A 19245-nucleotide genomic window follows, 5' to 3' on the forward strand; every position below is an offset into this window, starting at 1 on the left:
AGGCCAAAATGAAATTAAAACACAAATGTGCATATTATAGGACATACAATTATTATTCTTGACCCATGACTTTGTCTCTGAGCATCTCAGCACCCAAGCAAAAGAGGAAACACTGTCACTTTACAAAATTCCCTGTGTCCATAGGGGACAGAGCAGTGGCTATTTCCTATTCCAGATGAGGAAAGTGCAGGTGGATGGCAACCAGGAAGCATTCATTCAACTATTACTAAATCCATTGGTTGCTTGTAGTAGAAGTAGATGTTTGGCTCAGCTTGTTAGGGGGTGTTGATGATGCAGGGCAGTGCCATGGGCATCTCTATGTGCGGAATTGGTCTTCAACTGTAGACATCACACTCCTGAGACCCCTAGGTTATCTCTAATTACAGGGGATGGTTAAGGGAGGTGGATGGGCTCGTAAAAATTCACCTTCCCAGCTGAAATCACACTGTAGGTCAGTCAATACTATATTCATATGAAAACAGGCTGTTTAGGAATGATAATGGCTGATTTATAGGCCCTTATCTAATAGCTCTAGACTTAAGAGTCTGAACCTGCCCTGATGAATGTCTGCACCTAATAGGCAAACAAAGACACTGCCAAGAAACTCAACAACTTCTTCCATAAGCTTAAAATGGAACAAACGATTACAAAGATAACATGATAAAAGTATGTTTGACAGTCATTTTCCTTAGGTTTTACGATTTCATGTTGCTTAGAAATAGAAGGGAAGAAGTTGATATTTTAAGTTACAGACTTGCTGTCCACTAAGTTTTATAATGGATCCCTAGGGATACGGGGGCACAGACTCAAATACCTACAGGCCCCATGCAGGTCATGAAAATGCATGAAGTGGGCTGGTTCCGAGTAAGAGAAAGGTGGCATCTGTGGTGCTCTGGAGAGCTCGTATTCATTCAAAAGGTGGCAGTAGCTACTTCCCTCATGTTGATTGCTGCCACAGAGAAGTTCAGACCCAGGGACATAATGCTGCACAATTTTAGCCGGAAATTCAGATTTCCTGTGAGATTTTTCTGATTTTTGAGACACATGGTGGCCAAATTTCAAAATGCCTGTGGGCCAGATTTAGCCTCTGCTCAGTCATTTTATACCCGATGAACTAGCTAGATAAATGTGAAAGAAAGAAAATGAGAGAATAGCAAAGAAACTGAGCTAAGAAGACACATGCACATCCATGCTTTTAGCCAACTGTAGATTCATGTCAGTGAGAAAACTACACTAGATGCATTTTGCTTTCTTAAAAATAAAGACGATTAATTACTTGTAATACCACAACCATGCTGTGGTATTATTGTTAAATCCAAGTTTGAGTGGGAAGAGGCCTAGAGCTTAAAAGCTGTATTGTGAAACCAAAAGATGCTACTTGTCATCTGCACTGATTTTTTATGTGACTTGAAAGCTTTCTTTTGCCTCGCAACAGGTACAGAATTTCTCAACTGAGTTAATGGGTGTTTTTGTCTTATTCATTTACAGATGTTATATAAAGAGAAAGCCCAGAGAGGTTTTTATGTCTACCTATTATGCTAAGTTTTCACTTGGCAAAATAAAGTACCTCAAACACTATGTGCTGAAGGCCCAGGCTGCTATTTCAGGTTTTACAATTCTGTGTTCGGTTATGCTAATGCTTCCCCAAAGTCAGAGTATGTTTTGGGAATATAGGGAGTATGGAACAGGCAGCCATAAAAATGTCATTTTAAAAACTGTAAATCTAATCAGATTGGAAATGTGCTTTTTGTCACCTGTTTGGTGCTCACCTGTGCTGCTTTGCTTGCTGGGTGGCACGCAGAAGCCTCGGAAAGCCATGAGAATGAAGAGAATAATGGCTTGTGCTGCCACATAAATAAATTAGTCCCTCTGTGAACATATGTTAAATGCTCTAGAAGGTGCATTCTGGCCTCCCTTAGTGAACTGAGGTACCATTGACCTTTCTACAAATCTGGTGACCTTCAGGTGACTGGCTGGTTTTGTGGAATTCAGTCTTTATCCTCCATGTGATGTGCACATGGGAGTGTCTTCACCATGATCGGCTAAAACTCAGTGATATAAATGAGCCCAACGGCAAATTGACCAATTCACCTGAAGGGTAGAGAAAAGTGCGGTGCACACTAAAAAAACAAACAAACAAAAACCTTGAAATGAGTACAACATAAAAATACATAAAATTGTTAGTAAAACTAGAAACCAAATCAAATTGAACCAAAAGACTCTCAGTATAATGGCAATGACCCAGGGGTGAAAAATGTAAAATTTAGTACAGGTCATGGCTACCTGTACTAAATAGCTCAAGTCAAAAAGGGGAAGTTACTGTAAGGAAATGTGTCATGGCGTTTGAGGCAGAGGAGCAGTGTCTGGAACAATCATGGGGAAGCAGGTATTCCTTGCATGGCCTCCTCCACCTACATCTTTTTGTCTCATCTTCTCTCTCAGCTGCCTCTTCCTCTTGCATTTGACCCAGCATGGTCACCTCCCCCAAGACTACATTCCCTTAAAGCTAGGATGACTCAATTAGTTACCAAAACAAGACTCTTTTGAGTGTGAAAGGGAATAAGATCAATCACTTCTCTGGGACAGCAAGCATAAATTGGGCAAACCAAGATGTGGAATCACATTCACTTCCCTTTAGAGCCTCAGAGCCGGTCTCTTGATTACAGTGTCTGGGTCTCCTGGTTGAGGCTGAGCTGCTCTCTGGCCCCAGCTCATTCTTAACTAATCGAGGTGGGGTATGGGGTCCAACAGTGTAGCATCAGGAGCTATGAGCCCGGCCACATGCTCTTAGGGAGTGTGGGCAGGAAAATAAAGTCAGTGACTATGACAATGTCAGGGATTCAACATCTTATAGAACCAGATATGTTAGAGCAATTGCTTTGTAGTGATATTTCAGAATAACAGCCTGCTGCTGGGGGCAAAACCTGGGTTTAGGCTAGCCCAAAGTCAAAGATTTCAGAAGCCAAGAAGCTGAGTGTCTATTTGCCATGGCTCATTGCCCTCCAGTTTGCTCCCTCAAGCACGTAGGTTTTTCTCACTCCTACGTCTCCTGTTTCAACTTAGTCTGTACTGTGTCCACCTCTCTTTCAGTAGTGGTCATCTGTGCTTTGGCCTGCATTTCATCCGCTCGCCTTTCTTTGGATAACAGAAGCTCAATTTTCCTTTGGGATTACGTAGGACTGACTCAAGTCTCATCACTTGGCATTGATCCCTGGCCATAGCAATTGATTCAAAGACAGGTCTTTAATTTAACTTGGCTCAATCAGATTCAACCTGGGCCTTTTGTTGGAACATTTTGGAAGGACTGGGCTTGCTGAGCTGGTAGCAGTGTAGTTCTGCAGATGCTGATGGAGCCTTGTTGTCCTGTGAGTCGGGCAGGCTGACTGAGCATGAAGTTCGAACAGAAACAGGGTGCAAGAGAGACGTTAAGAGATAGAAACAGAGATGGAGGGAGGGAGGGAGGAAGAGAGACTTCGACTTGGCAATATCATTCTAATTGCTGGACCCAGCCATTCTTTTATTTATTTTTTTATTTTGAGTTATACTTTACATTCAGTATTTCATATTAGTCTCAGGTGAACAGCATAGTGGTTAGACATTTATATACTTTATGCAGTGGTCCCCTAGTACCCACCTGGCTCTATACATAGTTGTTACAACGTTATTGACTATGTTCTCTATGCTGTAGTTTACATCCCCCGTGACTGGTCTGTAACTACCAATTTGTATTTCTTAATCCCAGCTCCCCAACACCCCTTCCCTCTGGCAACCCATCAGTTCGTTCCCTGTATCTGTGAGTCTGTTTCTATTTTGTTTGTTCATTTATTTTGTTCTTTAGATTCCACATATAAGTGAGATCATGTGTATTTGTCGTTCTCTGTCTGACTTATTTCACTTACTACAATACCCTCTAGGCCCATCCATGTTGTCCCAAATGGTAAGATTTCATTTTTTATGAATATTTTATTGTATATGTACCAGATCTTCTTTATCCAGTCATCTATGGACAGGCACTTGGCTTGCATTTATATTTTGGCTAGTGCTGCAAAGAACACAGGGGCCATAGCCATTCTTGAAAATGAAAGTTTTATCCTGAATTTTTCAGTTTTGTGAGTTATGAAGTTCCTATTACGGTTAAACTTAGTTGATCGTTTCCACCACTTGCCAACAAAAGTTTGGACTGTATCATTTCCTTAGAATCTTGTTCCTGCTCTGGCCTAGTCAGTTAATCCTCTGTCCAAAGCTGACCCTTGATGCTTTTACTTATTGGACACCACACGGTTATTAGATCTTGGGCTTTCCTTGTTGGTGGGGGAGTTTCAGGGCAAGTGCATTAGGATACCACAGGGATCAGGGACCTGGCTCAATAGTCAAACAAATGAACAGTCCGTCCTCATTTTCCTAAATAGTGAAGCTTGCTATTTTATTAATGTTTAGGTCACTGCTGGTCATCTCAGTAAGTGTTTAATTGGTTTTTAAGTATGCATAAAAATTGCTTTGGAAATTTGACAAGATCTATGGCCTAACTTCTTTGCATAAGATTCTTAACATTTAGGGATGGGACAAATAACATAGTTCCCAATTTTCCTCCCCAGTGCTTTGTAGGAATGTTTTGGTTGCATGAAAATAGTGTTAGGTAAGTGTTAATATAGATTACGAATCATAGGTTTGGTTGCTAATTATAAGGCTTTAAGAAAAGAGCAAGGCCAAATAATATGTTCAGTTTCTTAGAGCTTGTAAGTACCTTTGTTTTAAGAAATGTTAATTTGGCAATTGCTTTCAAAGAATGTAGACAAGTTCTGTTTTAAAAGGCAGCAAAAGCAGTAAAAGAAATTATCTTGAAGTTTGGAGAAGCTGTCCATTTTTCCAGCTTTCTCATGTATGCAATAGAAACATACAATATCTTGTAATAATGCTATCTATGTTGGGCACTCAGAGAATCTACTTTATTGCTAAATGCTTTCGCTATTTTACTTTGGAAACCTGCTTACAAGGTATGAGGCTCTTCTTAGGGCCATCCTTGTGTTGAATTTTACTGAGCAGCACAGTCCCCTACAAGTGTTTATGTTTGGATTGTATTCATTTTTCTATCCTGCTTCAACTCCCACCACCTGAGACTGCTATGCTTTCCTCTGAAAGTGTATGTGCATTTCACACACACACACACACACACACACACACACACAAAGTATATCTGTACATAAAATTTCCTAAAATTCAGTTTGCATTTATCTAACCTTGGGAGTTGGGATGAAGCTGGTATGGGGACTTCCTTATGCAAGTATTATGTTCCTCTTCATTGAGGGAGAGAGGGAGGGAGGGAGGGAGGGAGGGAGGGAGGGAGGGAGGGAGAGAGAGAGAGAGAGAGAGAGAGAGAGAGAGAGAGAGAGAGAGAGGAGAGAGAGAATAGTAGCATTGACATTTAGAAGTTCAGATGGTGAATAGATTTTAACTTAAAATGCATCATAGACCAAAGATAAGTTGGTTTTGCCAGTGATACCTAACTAGAAAAACCTTTTCATAATTAAACTTCTCTAAAAGATAGAGCAACTGAGCCCAAAATACAGAGGGTGCCAAAAAATATGTATACATTTTAAGAAAGGACAAAACTATTAAAATTGTCATACTTAATATATACCAATAACAAAAGATGACCATAAGTCACGTTTGACTTCTGCAATTACAAGAGATGCTCAGAGTGGTTACCATCAGCATCCAGACACTTCTGATTACCGCAAACTACTGCTTGAGCAACATTGAACAAAGTGCCCACTTTGGTACCCTCAATATTTAAGTTCACCTCTAATTAGGGAATAAATGAGTCAGTGAGAAAATAAGCCTTTGATTAAGGTAATGACTGTGGGAGAAAAAACAAGAAAGACAAGAAGGGGTGGGGGCAGGGAGAAGAAAGAATGTTTTAATCCGCTCATTCTCTCAGTGATATTTATTGGGTACTAACTATGTGCCAGATATCCCATTAAGCACTAGGATTTAATGGTGAAGAAATCTTTTACCATCATAGACCTTACATTTTATTGGGAAAGACAGAAAAAAAACAAGCAACTAGACAAATAAAATAGGGATTATGATGCCATATGTTATGCAGAGAATTAATAAGGGACTGGTGGAGAGGAGATCATGGTAACTGTTGGCCTCACATTTATCCTGCTTGAGTGATGCCCTAAGATACAATACTACTTCTCCAGCTCTGAGCAGATTGGAGACATGGGGAATCATGCAGCATATCCTAAGCCATATCCATCCCGAGGGGAAAGCACCAAGGGGAGGAGAATTGAATGGAAGTGCATGGTCAGTATTCTCCTTTTTGTATACTGACTACAGCAAAATAAATAGCTTTTACTTCCTAAGATGCCCAGTAAAAAGAGTTTAATTTGCCAAATTAGAGCTGATGGACTAGAGAGAATTAAAATGGGCTGTCTGTAAATTATTCAAGATAGCCCAGCAGCAGTTCTGCAACCATGTCTAGAGTTTGATGCATTATTAATTTAAAACAAACAAGCAAACAAAAATCTACACCATGATTATATTGTCAGTTGTGGATTTTCTGGTATAATTGCGTGGCATGTGGCCAGAACAGCTGAGACATCCAGACAGGTATTACCCTTTCTTGCAACAGAAAGATGCTAGCATCTAGGTAAATAAACTTTTTATGTAAAGCATCACAGACACGTTACTTGTAAATAACAGCTATTTAAGAGCAGCAAGCCAACAGAAACAGATCCCTTCAGTCTGGTCTTTCAGGAGTAACGGAACAGAAGGGAAATGGTGTGCCTCAGTAGTCTTGATTGGTCCATGACTGTAACTACACTGAAAAGTAATGGTTTGTGAGGAAGAGACTTCAATCAAGACTGAGAATCAAAAGGAAAATAATAATGGCTGTCACATGGAACTGCCATGTCCTTGGTTAATAGCTCTATGAAAGAGAAAGTTATATCCGTATTTGTGGGTTAAAAAAAAAAAGAAAGACGAAGCATGCTGGTTTACAGCCATCGTGGTTACAGTGGCCGTTCCAACAGGCCATCTCTTTGAGAAACAGTGTGGACAAATGTGTCCTTTGAAAGGGGTTCCCATTTTCCTCATGATCCATACTGCATTAGAGGGATTTGGCTTTTACTAATAATTGAAAGTGAATCCTCATCTTTATAGACACCGCTGCCTCCGACTCCTGTCTGCCCACAAGGACCTCTATTCCAGAGCAGTGGTTCTGACCCATATCCTCCCATCTTTTCTGCCCTGAGCAGCTGAAGGTGCCAGTATGCAAATGTCAACATCCATTTATACTTGATTATGCTCTAACCAGCTGGCCTTTTCTTTCCTCTCCTCTCGGAGCCATCCTGGATCTACAGAATTAAAGGAATCTTTCAAACAAATGGTGCCTGCAGATCAAAAGGCTCCTTCTCCATCCAAAACAATCATACACCTTGCCAAAATGCTCTCCAAAGGCAAAATTACCTGCTGGGTTTACAGATCCCTTCCCTCCTCTCACCCAGCGTCCCTCCCCACGGTTTGAAGAACTGAGGGAGAGGCGATGGGTTATCTCTGCTGCGTCTCATTTTGGATCCTTCAGTGGGCCTTGCCATTGATGGACTGTTTGTGTCTCCTCAGAATTCTTATGGTGAAGCCTAATCCCCAGTGCGATGGTATTGGGAGGTGGGGCCTCGGGGAAGTGGTCCGATAATAAGGGTGGAGCCCTCATGAATGAGATTGGTGTCCCTCTGAAAGAGAACTCCCTGCCCCTTCCACCATGTGAGGACACAGCCAGAAGACGGCAGTCTGTAACTTGGAAGAGAGTTCTCACGGGAGCCCGACCATGCTGACACCCTGATCTCACACTTCCAGCCTCCAAACTGTGAGACATCAATTTCTGGTGTTCAGAAGCCACCCCATCTAGGGTATTTTGTTGTAGCAGCCCGAACAGACTAAGACAGTGCCTGTCGTGGCTTCCAGAGCCTCTCCTTCTGGAGACTGAGAGAAGGGAAGAGATCAACAATTACATTTCTTTTCCTTTTTTTTAAAGAGTGGTGGTTTTCTTTGTTCTTTTTTGTATCTTCACATGTCAGATGGAAACACAGACATTTGCTTTATTTACAGATATTTATTGAACCAGTAAGGGTAAGGGTGATAAGTGAAGAAAATATTCTGCTGGCAGCCATCGTGACAGAATTCACCCCAGGCAGGAGTCAGTGATGCGATTCCTGGACTTCCAGGGTGTTCCTGGTTTCCTAAATCCTGTAAATACATCACAAAACTCTCCAACTAGAGATCCTGATGTTTGCTTTGTCAAATGTGGTCCTTCCTTGTGCTGGGATTAGAGAGTTGGGACTATAGTGTCTATAAAGTAACACTATTGAGTTTTTTTAAATAGCAAACATAGTAGAGCTGATACATCCAAATTGGTATTTATTTTGGAAGGCTATTTATATATTGCATGGATGCTGGGGTGACACAATATTTCCTTGGGGCTTCTCTTCTACATTTTCCTGTGGAGATAATTGCTGAGCCACACAAGAAGACTAGCTTGTTACTTTATAGTCAAAGTCTTGTTTGTTAACCAAAAATTACACTTTTCAGCTTACTACACGTCCTAATCACTATATCAGGCAGCCATTATTTCTGGCTCTACTGAAGCTTAGAGTTTCTCCAAAGATGGAGACTTGCAACTGCAGAGAATCTTCAAAAGACAAATGAATTTATCATAGACTTTGAAAACCCAACACCTGAGATGGCCAGGACTCAAAGAGCTCACAGATGGGTGACACAAACCGCTGCCGCCATCTCTGAGGGCTCAGAGGGAATTAAAGAGATGCCAGGAGACTAGAGCTGGGTAAATATTATCCAGTGTCTTCTTTTTTGTTTTTGTTCAGTATGTCTGAGAATTTCAGTTTATTTCTTGGTGACAGCATTTAAGTTCCCTCGTAGCAAACTTCAGTTACAATGCAGTGTTATCAGCTACAGTCACCGTGTATGTTAGCACCTCACCTCCTACTCATAGGAGAACATTTGTACTGATGGAGCCACCTATTTCCTACGGAACCCCGCTTCTGGCGACTACTTTTCTACTCTCTGTTTCTATGAATTTGGCTGAAAAAAAGAAAAAGAAAAAGATTCCACCTATAAGCGATATTATACTATATTTGTCTGGCTTATTTTACTTAGTATAATACCCTTAAGGTCCATCCATGTTGTCACAAATGGCAATATTTCCTTCTTTCTCATGGCTGAATAATATTCCACTGGGAAAATGTGTGTGTGTGTCTGTGTGTCACATCTTCTTTATCCAGTCATCCATTGACAGACACTTAGGTTGTTTTCCTCTCTTGGCTACTGTGAATAATGCTGCAATGAACATAGGGGTGCACATATCTCTTGGAGACAGTGATTTCATTTCCTTTGGTTATGATCCAGTGGGATTGCTGGATCATATGGTAGTTCTATTTTAAATTTTTTGTTTTCCATAGTGTCTGTACCAATTTACATTCCCACCAACAGTGACAAGGGTTACCTCTTCTACACATCCTTGCCAACACTTGTTATTATCTTTTTGATAATAGCCATTCTAACAGGTGTGAGGTGATGTCTCGTTGTGGTTCTGATTTGCCTCTCCCTGATGATTGGTGATGTTGAACAATTTTTCACGTACCTTTTGGCCATGCATACCTCCTCTTTGGAAAAATGTGTGTTCAGGTCCTCTGCTCATTTTTAAATTGGACTGTTTGTATTCTTTTTGCTACTGACTTGTGTGAATTATTTATATAGTTTGCATATTAACCCCTTATCAGATATATTATCTGAAAATATTTTCCCCCATTCAGTAGGTTGCCTCTTTGTTTTGTTGATGGTTTCCTTTGCCATGCAGAAGCTTTTACATTTGATATAGTCCCATCCCAATTGTTTTCATTGCCAAATCCAAAAAATCATTGCTAAGCCCAATGTTCAGGTGCTTAGCTTCTATGTTTTCTTGCAGGAATTTTACAGTTTAAGATCTTAAGTTTATGTATTTAATTGATTGTGAGTTGATCTTTGTGAATGGTGTCCAACTAGGTGTCCAATTACATTTACTTGCATGTGACTGTCTAGTTTTCCCAGCACCATTTATTGAAGAGACTATCCTGTCTCCATTATATATTCTTAGCTCTTTTGTTGTAAATTGTTTGACCATGTATGAATAAGTTTATTTCTGGACTCGCTATTCTGTTTCACCGATCTATGTGTCTGTTTTTATGTCAATACCATGCTGTTGTGATTACTACAGCTTTGTAACACGGTTTGAAATCAGGAAGTGTGATGCTTCCAGGTTTGTTCTTTCACAAGATTGCTTTGGCTATTCAGGGTCTCTTCTGGTTTCATACAAATTTTAGGAGTGTTTGTTTTGTTTCTGTGGGACGTATCATTGGAATTTTGATGACTGCATTGAATCTATAGATTGCTTTGGGTACTAGAGACACCTTAACAGTATTAGTTATTTGACACCATGCAATTTTTATGCAATTGTAAATGGGATTGCTTTCTTAATTTTTCTTTGTGATAGTTCATTGTTAATGTTTAGAAACACAACTGATTTTTGTACATTGATTCCTGTATCATGCAGTTTTACTGAATTTGTTGATTTGTTCTAACAGTTTTGTGGGAGTCTTTATATGTAATATCATGTCATCTGTAAATGGAGTCAGTTTTACTTCTTCCTTTTAGATTTGGATGCCTCTTATTTCTCTTTATTGCCTGATTGATCTGACTAGGAATTGCAGTGCCATGTTGAATAGGTGTAGCCAGAGTGGACATCCTTCTCTTGGTCCCGATCTTAGAGGAAATGCTTTCAGCTTTTTACCATTGAATATGAGGTTAGCTGTGGGCTTGTCATATATTCTCTTCATTATGTTGAGAGTGTTCTCTTTATATAGTTCGTTGAGAGTTTTTATCCAGCAAAGTTTTAAAACATTTAGAGTTTTAAAATATTATCCAATATCTTTTTAAAGGAGTAAAAAACAAATACAGGAAATTTTAGTTTAACAGACTTGGATTTTTGACCAAATAGAAGTTGATAAGCAAATAACTAGGTCCAGAATTTGAAGGAACACAGTCAAAAACCTTGTTGAAATTAAGATATGCTAAGTCTCTGATATTGCCTCTGAGAACAAATTGGAGAAACAAGAGCACATAGGAAAAGCTAAAACTATATTGTCCAGTGCAGGTTGTAAAACAGTAGAGTACATTATTGTTATTATAAATAATAAAAAGATAGATAAAATATACAAAGAAAAATTACTGGGAGATTCTGTCTCAGTATAGAATCAGTGATTATATCTGGGAATTATTTTTCCTTCCTGGCTTTTCTGCATTTCTAAATGTTATGATTAAGTCACATGCAATTTTTTAATTACAAAAGAAAACAGTCAAGAAAAAAGTCGTAAGAGAAATGTTGATTAATTTATTGATTTCATGTGTGGGATGATATTGTGAAGGAATGATGTCTCTTTTACTATAATGTAGAATTATTATATTGATGTTGCCATATTTGTTGACTGGAGTTCTCAAAAATATCTTGTCACCAGACTCATCAGGAACACAGTTCAAAATAAATGCTAGACTCTACCCTTCTGATACAGTAGACCTGGGTGGGGCTTGGGAATCCAACCACAAGGCATTGGTTAAATTGTGGCACATCCATAATAATCCACAACATATACTCATTAACAGCGAGGTCAAGGAGACTACTTGGGAAATTATTCACAATACTTAAATAAAAAGATACAGTTACAAAATAATACGATACAATTTTGTAAAGAAGAGGAATTTTCACACATATATACACACCCCAAAAGAAGATACACCAAAATGTTAACAATGTTTAATAGCTTGTGTAATGGGATTATGTTTTTATTTTCTTCTTTTTGATTTGTTGCATTTTATAATTTTTTTTTACTTTTCATGTGTTGGTTTTATAATTATTTTAAAATCATTTGCATCCTTTCCTTTATAAAGGTATAATTGCAAAAGATAAAGAATTGATATAAAATGAAAATAAGTTTTTAACCAAAGAACCATTCTGTTTTCATACAAGAGAAATTCACGTGGGAACACAGTAGCTAAGTGTGAGGGTTTATAAATTAGAATGAGCATTTAGAAGCTAGGGAAATATTGAATGTTCTGGATACATTTTAAACCTAATCCTGATTTATATTTCCAAAAAGTATCGCTCCCTTTTTCCATCTCCAAGTTTCTGTAGAGTAGATGGCATGCCCTTGAGCAGAACGGGGATTGTGTTAAGTGTGTTTACATATTAATTCTCCAGCAATATTCTTTTTCAACCTATCTGACCCCACATGAAATAGCCCTATGGTTTCACAGGGCTGTCTCACCAATTGAAAATAGTTTCATCAAGTTCATTAGTCATTTCCCCAAATTTACATTTCAGATGAATTTATTGAGTGACAACTGCATTAGCACCATGGGTTTTTTTTGTTTTGTTTTGTTTTGTTTTGTTTTTGAACAGGACTTTATTGGGGAACAGTGTGTACTTCCAGGACTTTTTTCCAAGTCAAGTTATTGTCCATTCAATCTTAGTTGTGGAGGGCGCAGCTCAGCTCCAGGTCCAGTCGCTGTTGTTAGTTGCAGGGCGCACAGCCCACCCACCATCCCTTGTGGGAGTCGAACCGGCAACCTTGTGGTTGAGAGGATGCGCTCCAACCAACTGAGCCATCCGAGTCTTTTGTTTTTGTTCTTTTTTGTTTTGTTTTTAAATCTTACCATTAGCACCATGTTTTGAAGACAAAAGATGAATAAGGCTCAGACCTCTAAACCAAGCTCTGAAAGAGTTTGATATAGAGAGATGGACATTTAAAAATTTTTTTGATAAATTCAGTAATATATGAAATACAATGATAGGCTAAGACTGTGAGATTAGAGCAAAGGTTCTTGTCCCTAGCGATACATGAAAACTAATTCTGGAGGCTTTAAAAATAAGAGATGCCTTGTCCCCGCCACAACATAGAATTACCAGATGTAGGATTAAGGGTGCAGCATCTAGATTTAAAAATTTCTTCCCAGGTGATTCTGATCTATAGCCAAGTGTCAAGGCCCACTGTATTATAGCAACTAATCCTGCCTGTGGCTGTTCCAGAACACAGCAGTGAGGAAATGCTGGCTGACCTGAATCTTGGAAGAGGAATAGGAGTTTGAGATCAGAAGAATCTTAACAGAAGAGATGGGGCTTCAAAGTCCAGAAACCAGGCCAAGACCAGGATGACCTGGGAGTCTTTCCATGCTTCCGCATTGTAGGGGTGCCGAGGGCATAGTGCTGGTCGTGCGTGTGAAAAAAAAGAGAGGTCATGGAGGATTCCCATACAGAGGCAGGGAGAGCATGGTGGGCTACAGCACATGGTGAACAAAGAGTGCTGGGCGCTAGGGATCCAACGTGAGCTGTAGGGGAAAGACCTACTCACATGCCAGTGGTAGAGAGGGGCGAGGTCACAGGCAGTGAGGGCTGCTGGGTCGGATTTGAGAGACTTTTCTAAGGCAGACGTCACCCAATGTGACAACTGTGCATGCTGTGTTATCTATTAGTAGTATCACTTGTGGGATTTTTTTGAGCCTTTCCTTTTGTATTTTTCCCCTCAAATGATAGAAAGCATTCCCTTGTATTTACATATTCCTAGCTGTTTTACCTTTTCTCTATATGCCTGGAGAATACTGACTGTGAACAAAACCCTGTCACTGTGATAATAGAATGAGATTTTATGTATATGTTCATTTACATACACATATATTTTGTATTCACGTACACATTTTTCTTTTCCTTATCAACAGTCACCTTCCCTAGAACACATACTGAGAATACGCCTGGAAGCTTTGGGGAAACAATAATGGGAGAATTCCATGAGCTCAGTCCCTCTCTGTGTTCCATTATGCTTTCTCACTTGGCATTTGTGAATGCAAATATGTCTGACAAGTGTAAATAAGGATGTCACACCTCGGAGAAGTACCCATTTCCACCTTGCCATTCCTTATCATGCATGTGTTCAGGGATGAATGTGCTGTTTTAATCTCCCAGTATTTTCTCAGTTGGAATTTTGTGGAGTGCCACAGTGAGTTCTGTCATTTCCAACGTGTAGAAACAGATTTGCTTCTTTCTTGCAGAATTCAGCTCATTTTCAAATACCTTGAAAAGATGCTGGAATAAGAAAAAGGAATACTCAGTGTTCAGCCAACGGACAGAAGAGGCCTCTGCTGCCCAATACTTCCAGGTCAGGGAAGTTGCCCCACGTGGAATTTGACTTGTTCCAAGGTGACATATACCTGGGCAAGGCGTGGGTGGGGAGGAAAGAACTGATATGGTACCACCGTGGTTCTGCAAGTGTGGTTCCCTGGCGAGCAACATGGCGTCAGCTGGGTTGGAGTCCCCACTCTGTCACTTACCAAGTTGTCGGGACTTGGGCGACTTTCTGTATCTCTCTGAGTCCCCGTTTCCTCAACTGAGAAAGATAATTCATCTGATTGTTGTAATGACTTCATTTGATTTGAGGATCTATGTGAAGCCCTTAGCATAGGGCCTGGCACACAGAAAGCTCTACCGAATGGTGCCAGTGACCATGGTGCTGTTTATTGCTACCTGTCAGTGCCCATGGGTTTGTGTGCACCACATGGCCGCCCTGACACGCCTCAAAGGGATGATTACCATCAGAACCTTCTGCCCCACCCTCACTTAAGGATTCTGTCCCTCCAGACTGATGGGACTCATAAGGGCCATCCATTTTGACCCTGGCCCCTTTCTCTTATCTCCATTACTCTTGTACTGTGGTCTCTCTCATAGCCTCTGCTGTGGGAAGGGCGCCTGGGCACTTAAACCTGGTCAAGATGTCGGCCTAAAACTAGTGTATGGAGCAGCAGTCAGAAGTCTGGGGTCTCCTCACAGCTCTGAGCCATATCATAGGGCTGGTGTGGAGTAGTCCCTGCAGCTCTCAAAGCCGCAGCTTCCCTGTGGTTACGCTCCGCCTGCCCTGACCGAGGTGGCTCTCACACCCACATGCTCATGAAGGTGCAGCCTGCTGGGCTGCTGACTCACCTTCTCCTTCTCTTCCCCTTACAGTTTTATGGCTGCATTTCCCAGCAGCAGAACATGATGCAAGATTTTGTGAGGACAGCCACTTATCACAGAGCCATCCTCCAGAATCACGTTGACTTTCGAGATAAGGTAACACTGGCAGCTGGATATTCATCTCACGCGATTTTTTAAGAAGGCTTGTCAAAAGCTAGAATCAGAATTAAGCTTTGACAGAGTTACCATGTGACCCAGCAGTTCCACTCCTAACTACATACCCCGAAAGAATGGAAAGCAGGTATTCAGACAACTATCTGTCCATGAACGGGCAGCAGCGCTATGCACGACAGCCCAAAAGTGGACACAGTCTAAATGCTCGTTACCTCATGAATAGATGAACAAAGTGTGATGGAGCCATGCAATGGAGTATCAGGAATATTATTTATATTTCTTTTATCCATGATAAGGAATGTCATGTTGATACACGCTTCAACATGGAGGAACCACAAAGACACGTGAAGTGAAAAAAGCCAGTTAGAAAAGCTCATATGATTCCATTTATAGGAAACGTCCAGAATAGGCAAATCCATGGAGAGAAAGCAGACTAGTGGTTCTTGGGGGCTGGGGGACAGGGAGATTGAGAGCAGCTGCTTAGTAGGGACAGGGTTGCCTTTTGGGGAGATGAAAATGTCTTGGGAACATGATAGAGGTGGTGGTTGCACAACATAGTAAACGTACCAAATACCACTGAATTGTACACTTTAAAATGGTTAACGGTTAATGTTATGTTATGTGAGTTTCACCTCAATAAAGAAATGAAGCTTTGAGTGCCAGGAACTCAAGAGACTGAATGCACTGTGTTTTTGGTGCATAGAACAGGTTAAGAGCTTTAGTGCTACATAATGGATACCTCTTATTGTGTCACTTTACTTCACTTTTTTTCATAGACCCTATAAATGCCTGCATTTATTTCCTTCACAAAATGGACCTGAATGATAGATGATTGTGAGCACATTATACAAGTGTTGTTCATTATTCTTCTACTTGTTAAATAGCCAAAGTGTCAAAACACTATGCATTTCATCAGAGATGAAAGCACTGGTCAGTGGAATCAAAGCAGTCATGGGATCTAGTTTCATATTTTCCCTCTAACTAGCTATGTGATCTTAGGCAAAACGAATTTCTCTGAGCCTCATATTGTGTTCTACTGCCATAATTGTTCATCCATTGCCTTTGAGATTTACAGCATGAATTCCATAGGAAGGGTGTGGTAGAACATTGAGATAATGATCCCAGTGACGCATGTCTCCCTGTGTCCACATCGAGGTGCAAAGTTGTGTAGCTAACAGAGAGTCTAATTTTTCATCCCTTATGTCTGTGCTGTCCTTGGGTTGTACTTGGATCAGTAGGCTATGACAGAAGTGACATTGGGTGAGTTTCAGAGCCTAGGCTTTAATGAACCTTGTGGCTTCTAGTCTCACCCTCCTGGAACCCTGAGACCACCACACTGTGAGGAAGCCCAGTCTATCCTACTGGAAGTTGAGAGGTCACATGGAGGGGAACTGACGCACTCCAGAAAACAGCCAGCACCAATTGCCAGACCTTTGAATGATGCCATCTTGGTCGAGGCAAGACCAGCAGATAAACTGTCCAGCCCTCCCACAGACTTGGGAGAAATAATAAATTGTTTCCATTTTAAACCAGTAAATTTTAATACGGCTTGTTAAGTAGCAATAGTTAACTAAAGCAAAGAGAAGATGCATGAACTGCAGTTAACACGTATTCTGCAGTTAGTTGATTTGCCCATGGCTTTCTTTCCTTGGCATCTCTATTCCGCTATTAAACCCATCAGAAAAGTTTTTTATTTTGGTTATTGTTTTGTTTTTTTTAATTCCAAATTTCCATTTGGCTCTGCTTTATGTCATCTATTTCTTGACTGAGATGTTCTATTTTTCCATTGACTTCAGCACTGTTGATGATTGCTGGTTGGAGCTTTTTTAATAATAGCTGCTTGAAAATTGTTGTCAGATAATGGTAACATCTATGTCACTGCTCTGTTAGCTTTAGTTGATTATCTTTTCCCAGGGAATTAAGATTTCCTGATTCTTAACATGGCACAAATTTTGGATTGTATTCCATACATTCTGAATATTATGTTATGAAACTCTGGGTCTTTTTTAAAGCTTATGGATAATGTTATTTTTGTTATAATATTAATTCATCCTGGTTAAGTTCAGGCTGTGAGTTCCATGTCACTAGATGGTCTTCTGAGGACTCTGGTTCCTCTGTCAGTTCAGTTTTCAAAGGCTTAGCAGTGCTATTTGGAACTGTCCCACGTGCATGTCACTCAGTGGTCATTCTGGTACCTGCGCAGAACTCTCAAAGTTTGGGTGTGCTAATTAAGATCAGATGCATGCATATACAGGTTGGGGATAAGCCAAGAAATTTATATACAAACACAAACACCTTTATGGGATTGCTTTGCCAAGTTTCTTTCTCTTCATGATCTCCCTGGTACTTTTTGATTCCCTGGGACCACTTTTCAGTCTCTGGGCCAAAATCTCCCTCTGTCATGCTCTTCCGTGACTTTGCATACATTTTGGCGAGACAGAGGCCAAGGAGAGAAAAGGCCCTGGGGGCTGACCCCCGCCTCTGAGAACGGCGGCACCACTGAGTGCAGAGGAAGCACCCCCTCATAGTTTCGGCTCCTGTAAGCTGATGTGATGCCATGACCACCACAGGGTTGCTGCGGGCTGGAGCACAGGAGAAGGGAGGAAAGGAGAGGAAAAGAAAGGGGAGAAGAGGGCGCAGGGGAGAGAGGGGAGAGGAGGAGCCAGGCAAGGAAAAGAACAGAGGAAGAAAAAGCAGGATTCCCACCCTCTCTCTGAGCATTAAGACTTCCTGTGCCTCGTGCTGGAGCCAGAACTAGCAAGCATCTCCAAGAGCTTTCTCGTCTACACACTGCCCATTTTGGGTGTGTCAAATTAAAGCTATGGGTTAGGGGTAAAGGGATATGGTTTGGTAGTATTTCGAATTCTACCTGCTGCTCTTTACTTTTCAGAGTCTTCACATAACTGCTTCTTGCATTCTTTTCATGTTTTATAGCTGTACTCGGTGGGAGAGACAGGGCGAAATGGGCTTTCTGTGGTTTACCAGGACAGGACATTTTCTGAAAACCCAATCTAGGTACTCAGATAGGGGTGATGGTGATGGCCGTGTTTGGATGAAGAGTCTTATAAGTCTTGTCACATGTCTTGAGGTGCCAGGACCTTTGCTTTGCCAGTGAGGCATTAGCAGTGAGGGTTAGCAGTGAGGATTACCTGATTATGGTAGGTAGGCAGGATGACCATAGAAGAGAAAAGCTTGTTACTTTTGACAACTTACCTGGTATTCAAGATTGTGGGTGAGCAGTCTTATCGACAGAAGGTAGGTTTCTTGAAAAAAAAAAAAAAATTCAACTCTCAGCTATTGATTGCTTCTCCATGGTTTGAGGATATTTTCTGGAGGTAATACTTTTATTTAGGGAAACTTCTCTCCCTCTGATGTTGCTTAGTTTGAATCTATAATCTATTTTCTAAAATGTATTTCCTATATTACCTATAATCTGATTTTAATTCTGGTTACAGCTTCTAAAGACCACTCCCAAAACTACTAATCATACTAATTGCATCAGATGACTGTTGCACAGAATTTCACATGGGTTTTGTCATTTGACCATTTTATTATATCTTTTCATCTATAAAAAGGAAGGTATTAGACCAGATCATTTTTAAGGTCACTCCCAACTCTAACCTTATTTGATTCTACAAAATACCCTTTTTCTGCAAGCCTGAAATGCGTTTATCTGCCAGAGAAATAAAATAGGCGTCCATCTGCTGGGGTTTATGAAGGTGATAATTAATCACATGGTTGATAATTAATTATATCCCTTTTCCCTTCCGAGTTCTGAAACGATTTAGAAGTAGACACAGATGTCAGTAGAAATCACAATATCAGCTTTATTGTTGGAAATGCTATTTAGAAAACAGGACTAGGACCTGTGTCCAAATCAAGCTCCCTACTCCATTTTTTCCACCAAACTGAACTTTTCTACCCACATGTATGCCGAACAGCTGGTCACCCCAGACAAGTCCAGAGCCTGCCCAGCAAACTTCCACACTGGGGACTCAAGTGTGCATGCTTGAGTAGGG

At 40.6% G+C, this 19245-nt stretch overlaps 1 protein-coding gene across 5 annotated transcripts in view; it reads left to right on the plus strand.

The window, feature by feature from the left end:
• LOC308504976 (histone-arginine methyltransferase CARM1-like) overlaps nucleotides 1-19245 on the plus strand; it is a 231913-nt gene that overhangs the window by 113789 nt on the left and 98879 nt on the right. For all 5 annotated transcript variants that reach the window (XM_081066633.1, XM_081066631.1, XM_081066630.1 and 2 more), the window contains 2 exons: nucleotides 14155-14261; nucleotides 15104-15208. In XM_081066633.1, coding sequence (XP_080922759.1) covers nucleotides 14155-14261; nucleotides 15104-15208 — 212 coding nt within the window. The remainder of the gene's footprint in view (nucleotides 1-14154; nucleotides 14262-15103; nucleotides 15209-19245) is intronic.

This window comes from Rhinolophus hipposideros, assembly GCF_964194185.1.
Source record: "Rhinolophus hipposideros genome assembly, chromosome: 11".
Lineage (NCBI taxonomy): Eukaryota > Metazoa > Chordata > Mammalia > Chiroptera > Rhinolophidae > Rhinolophus > Rhinolophus hipposideros.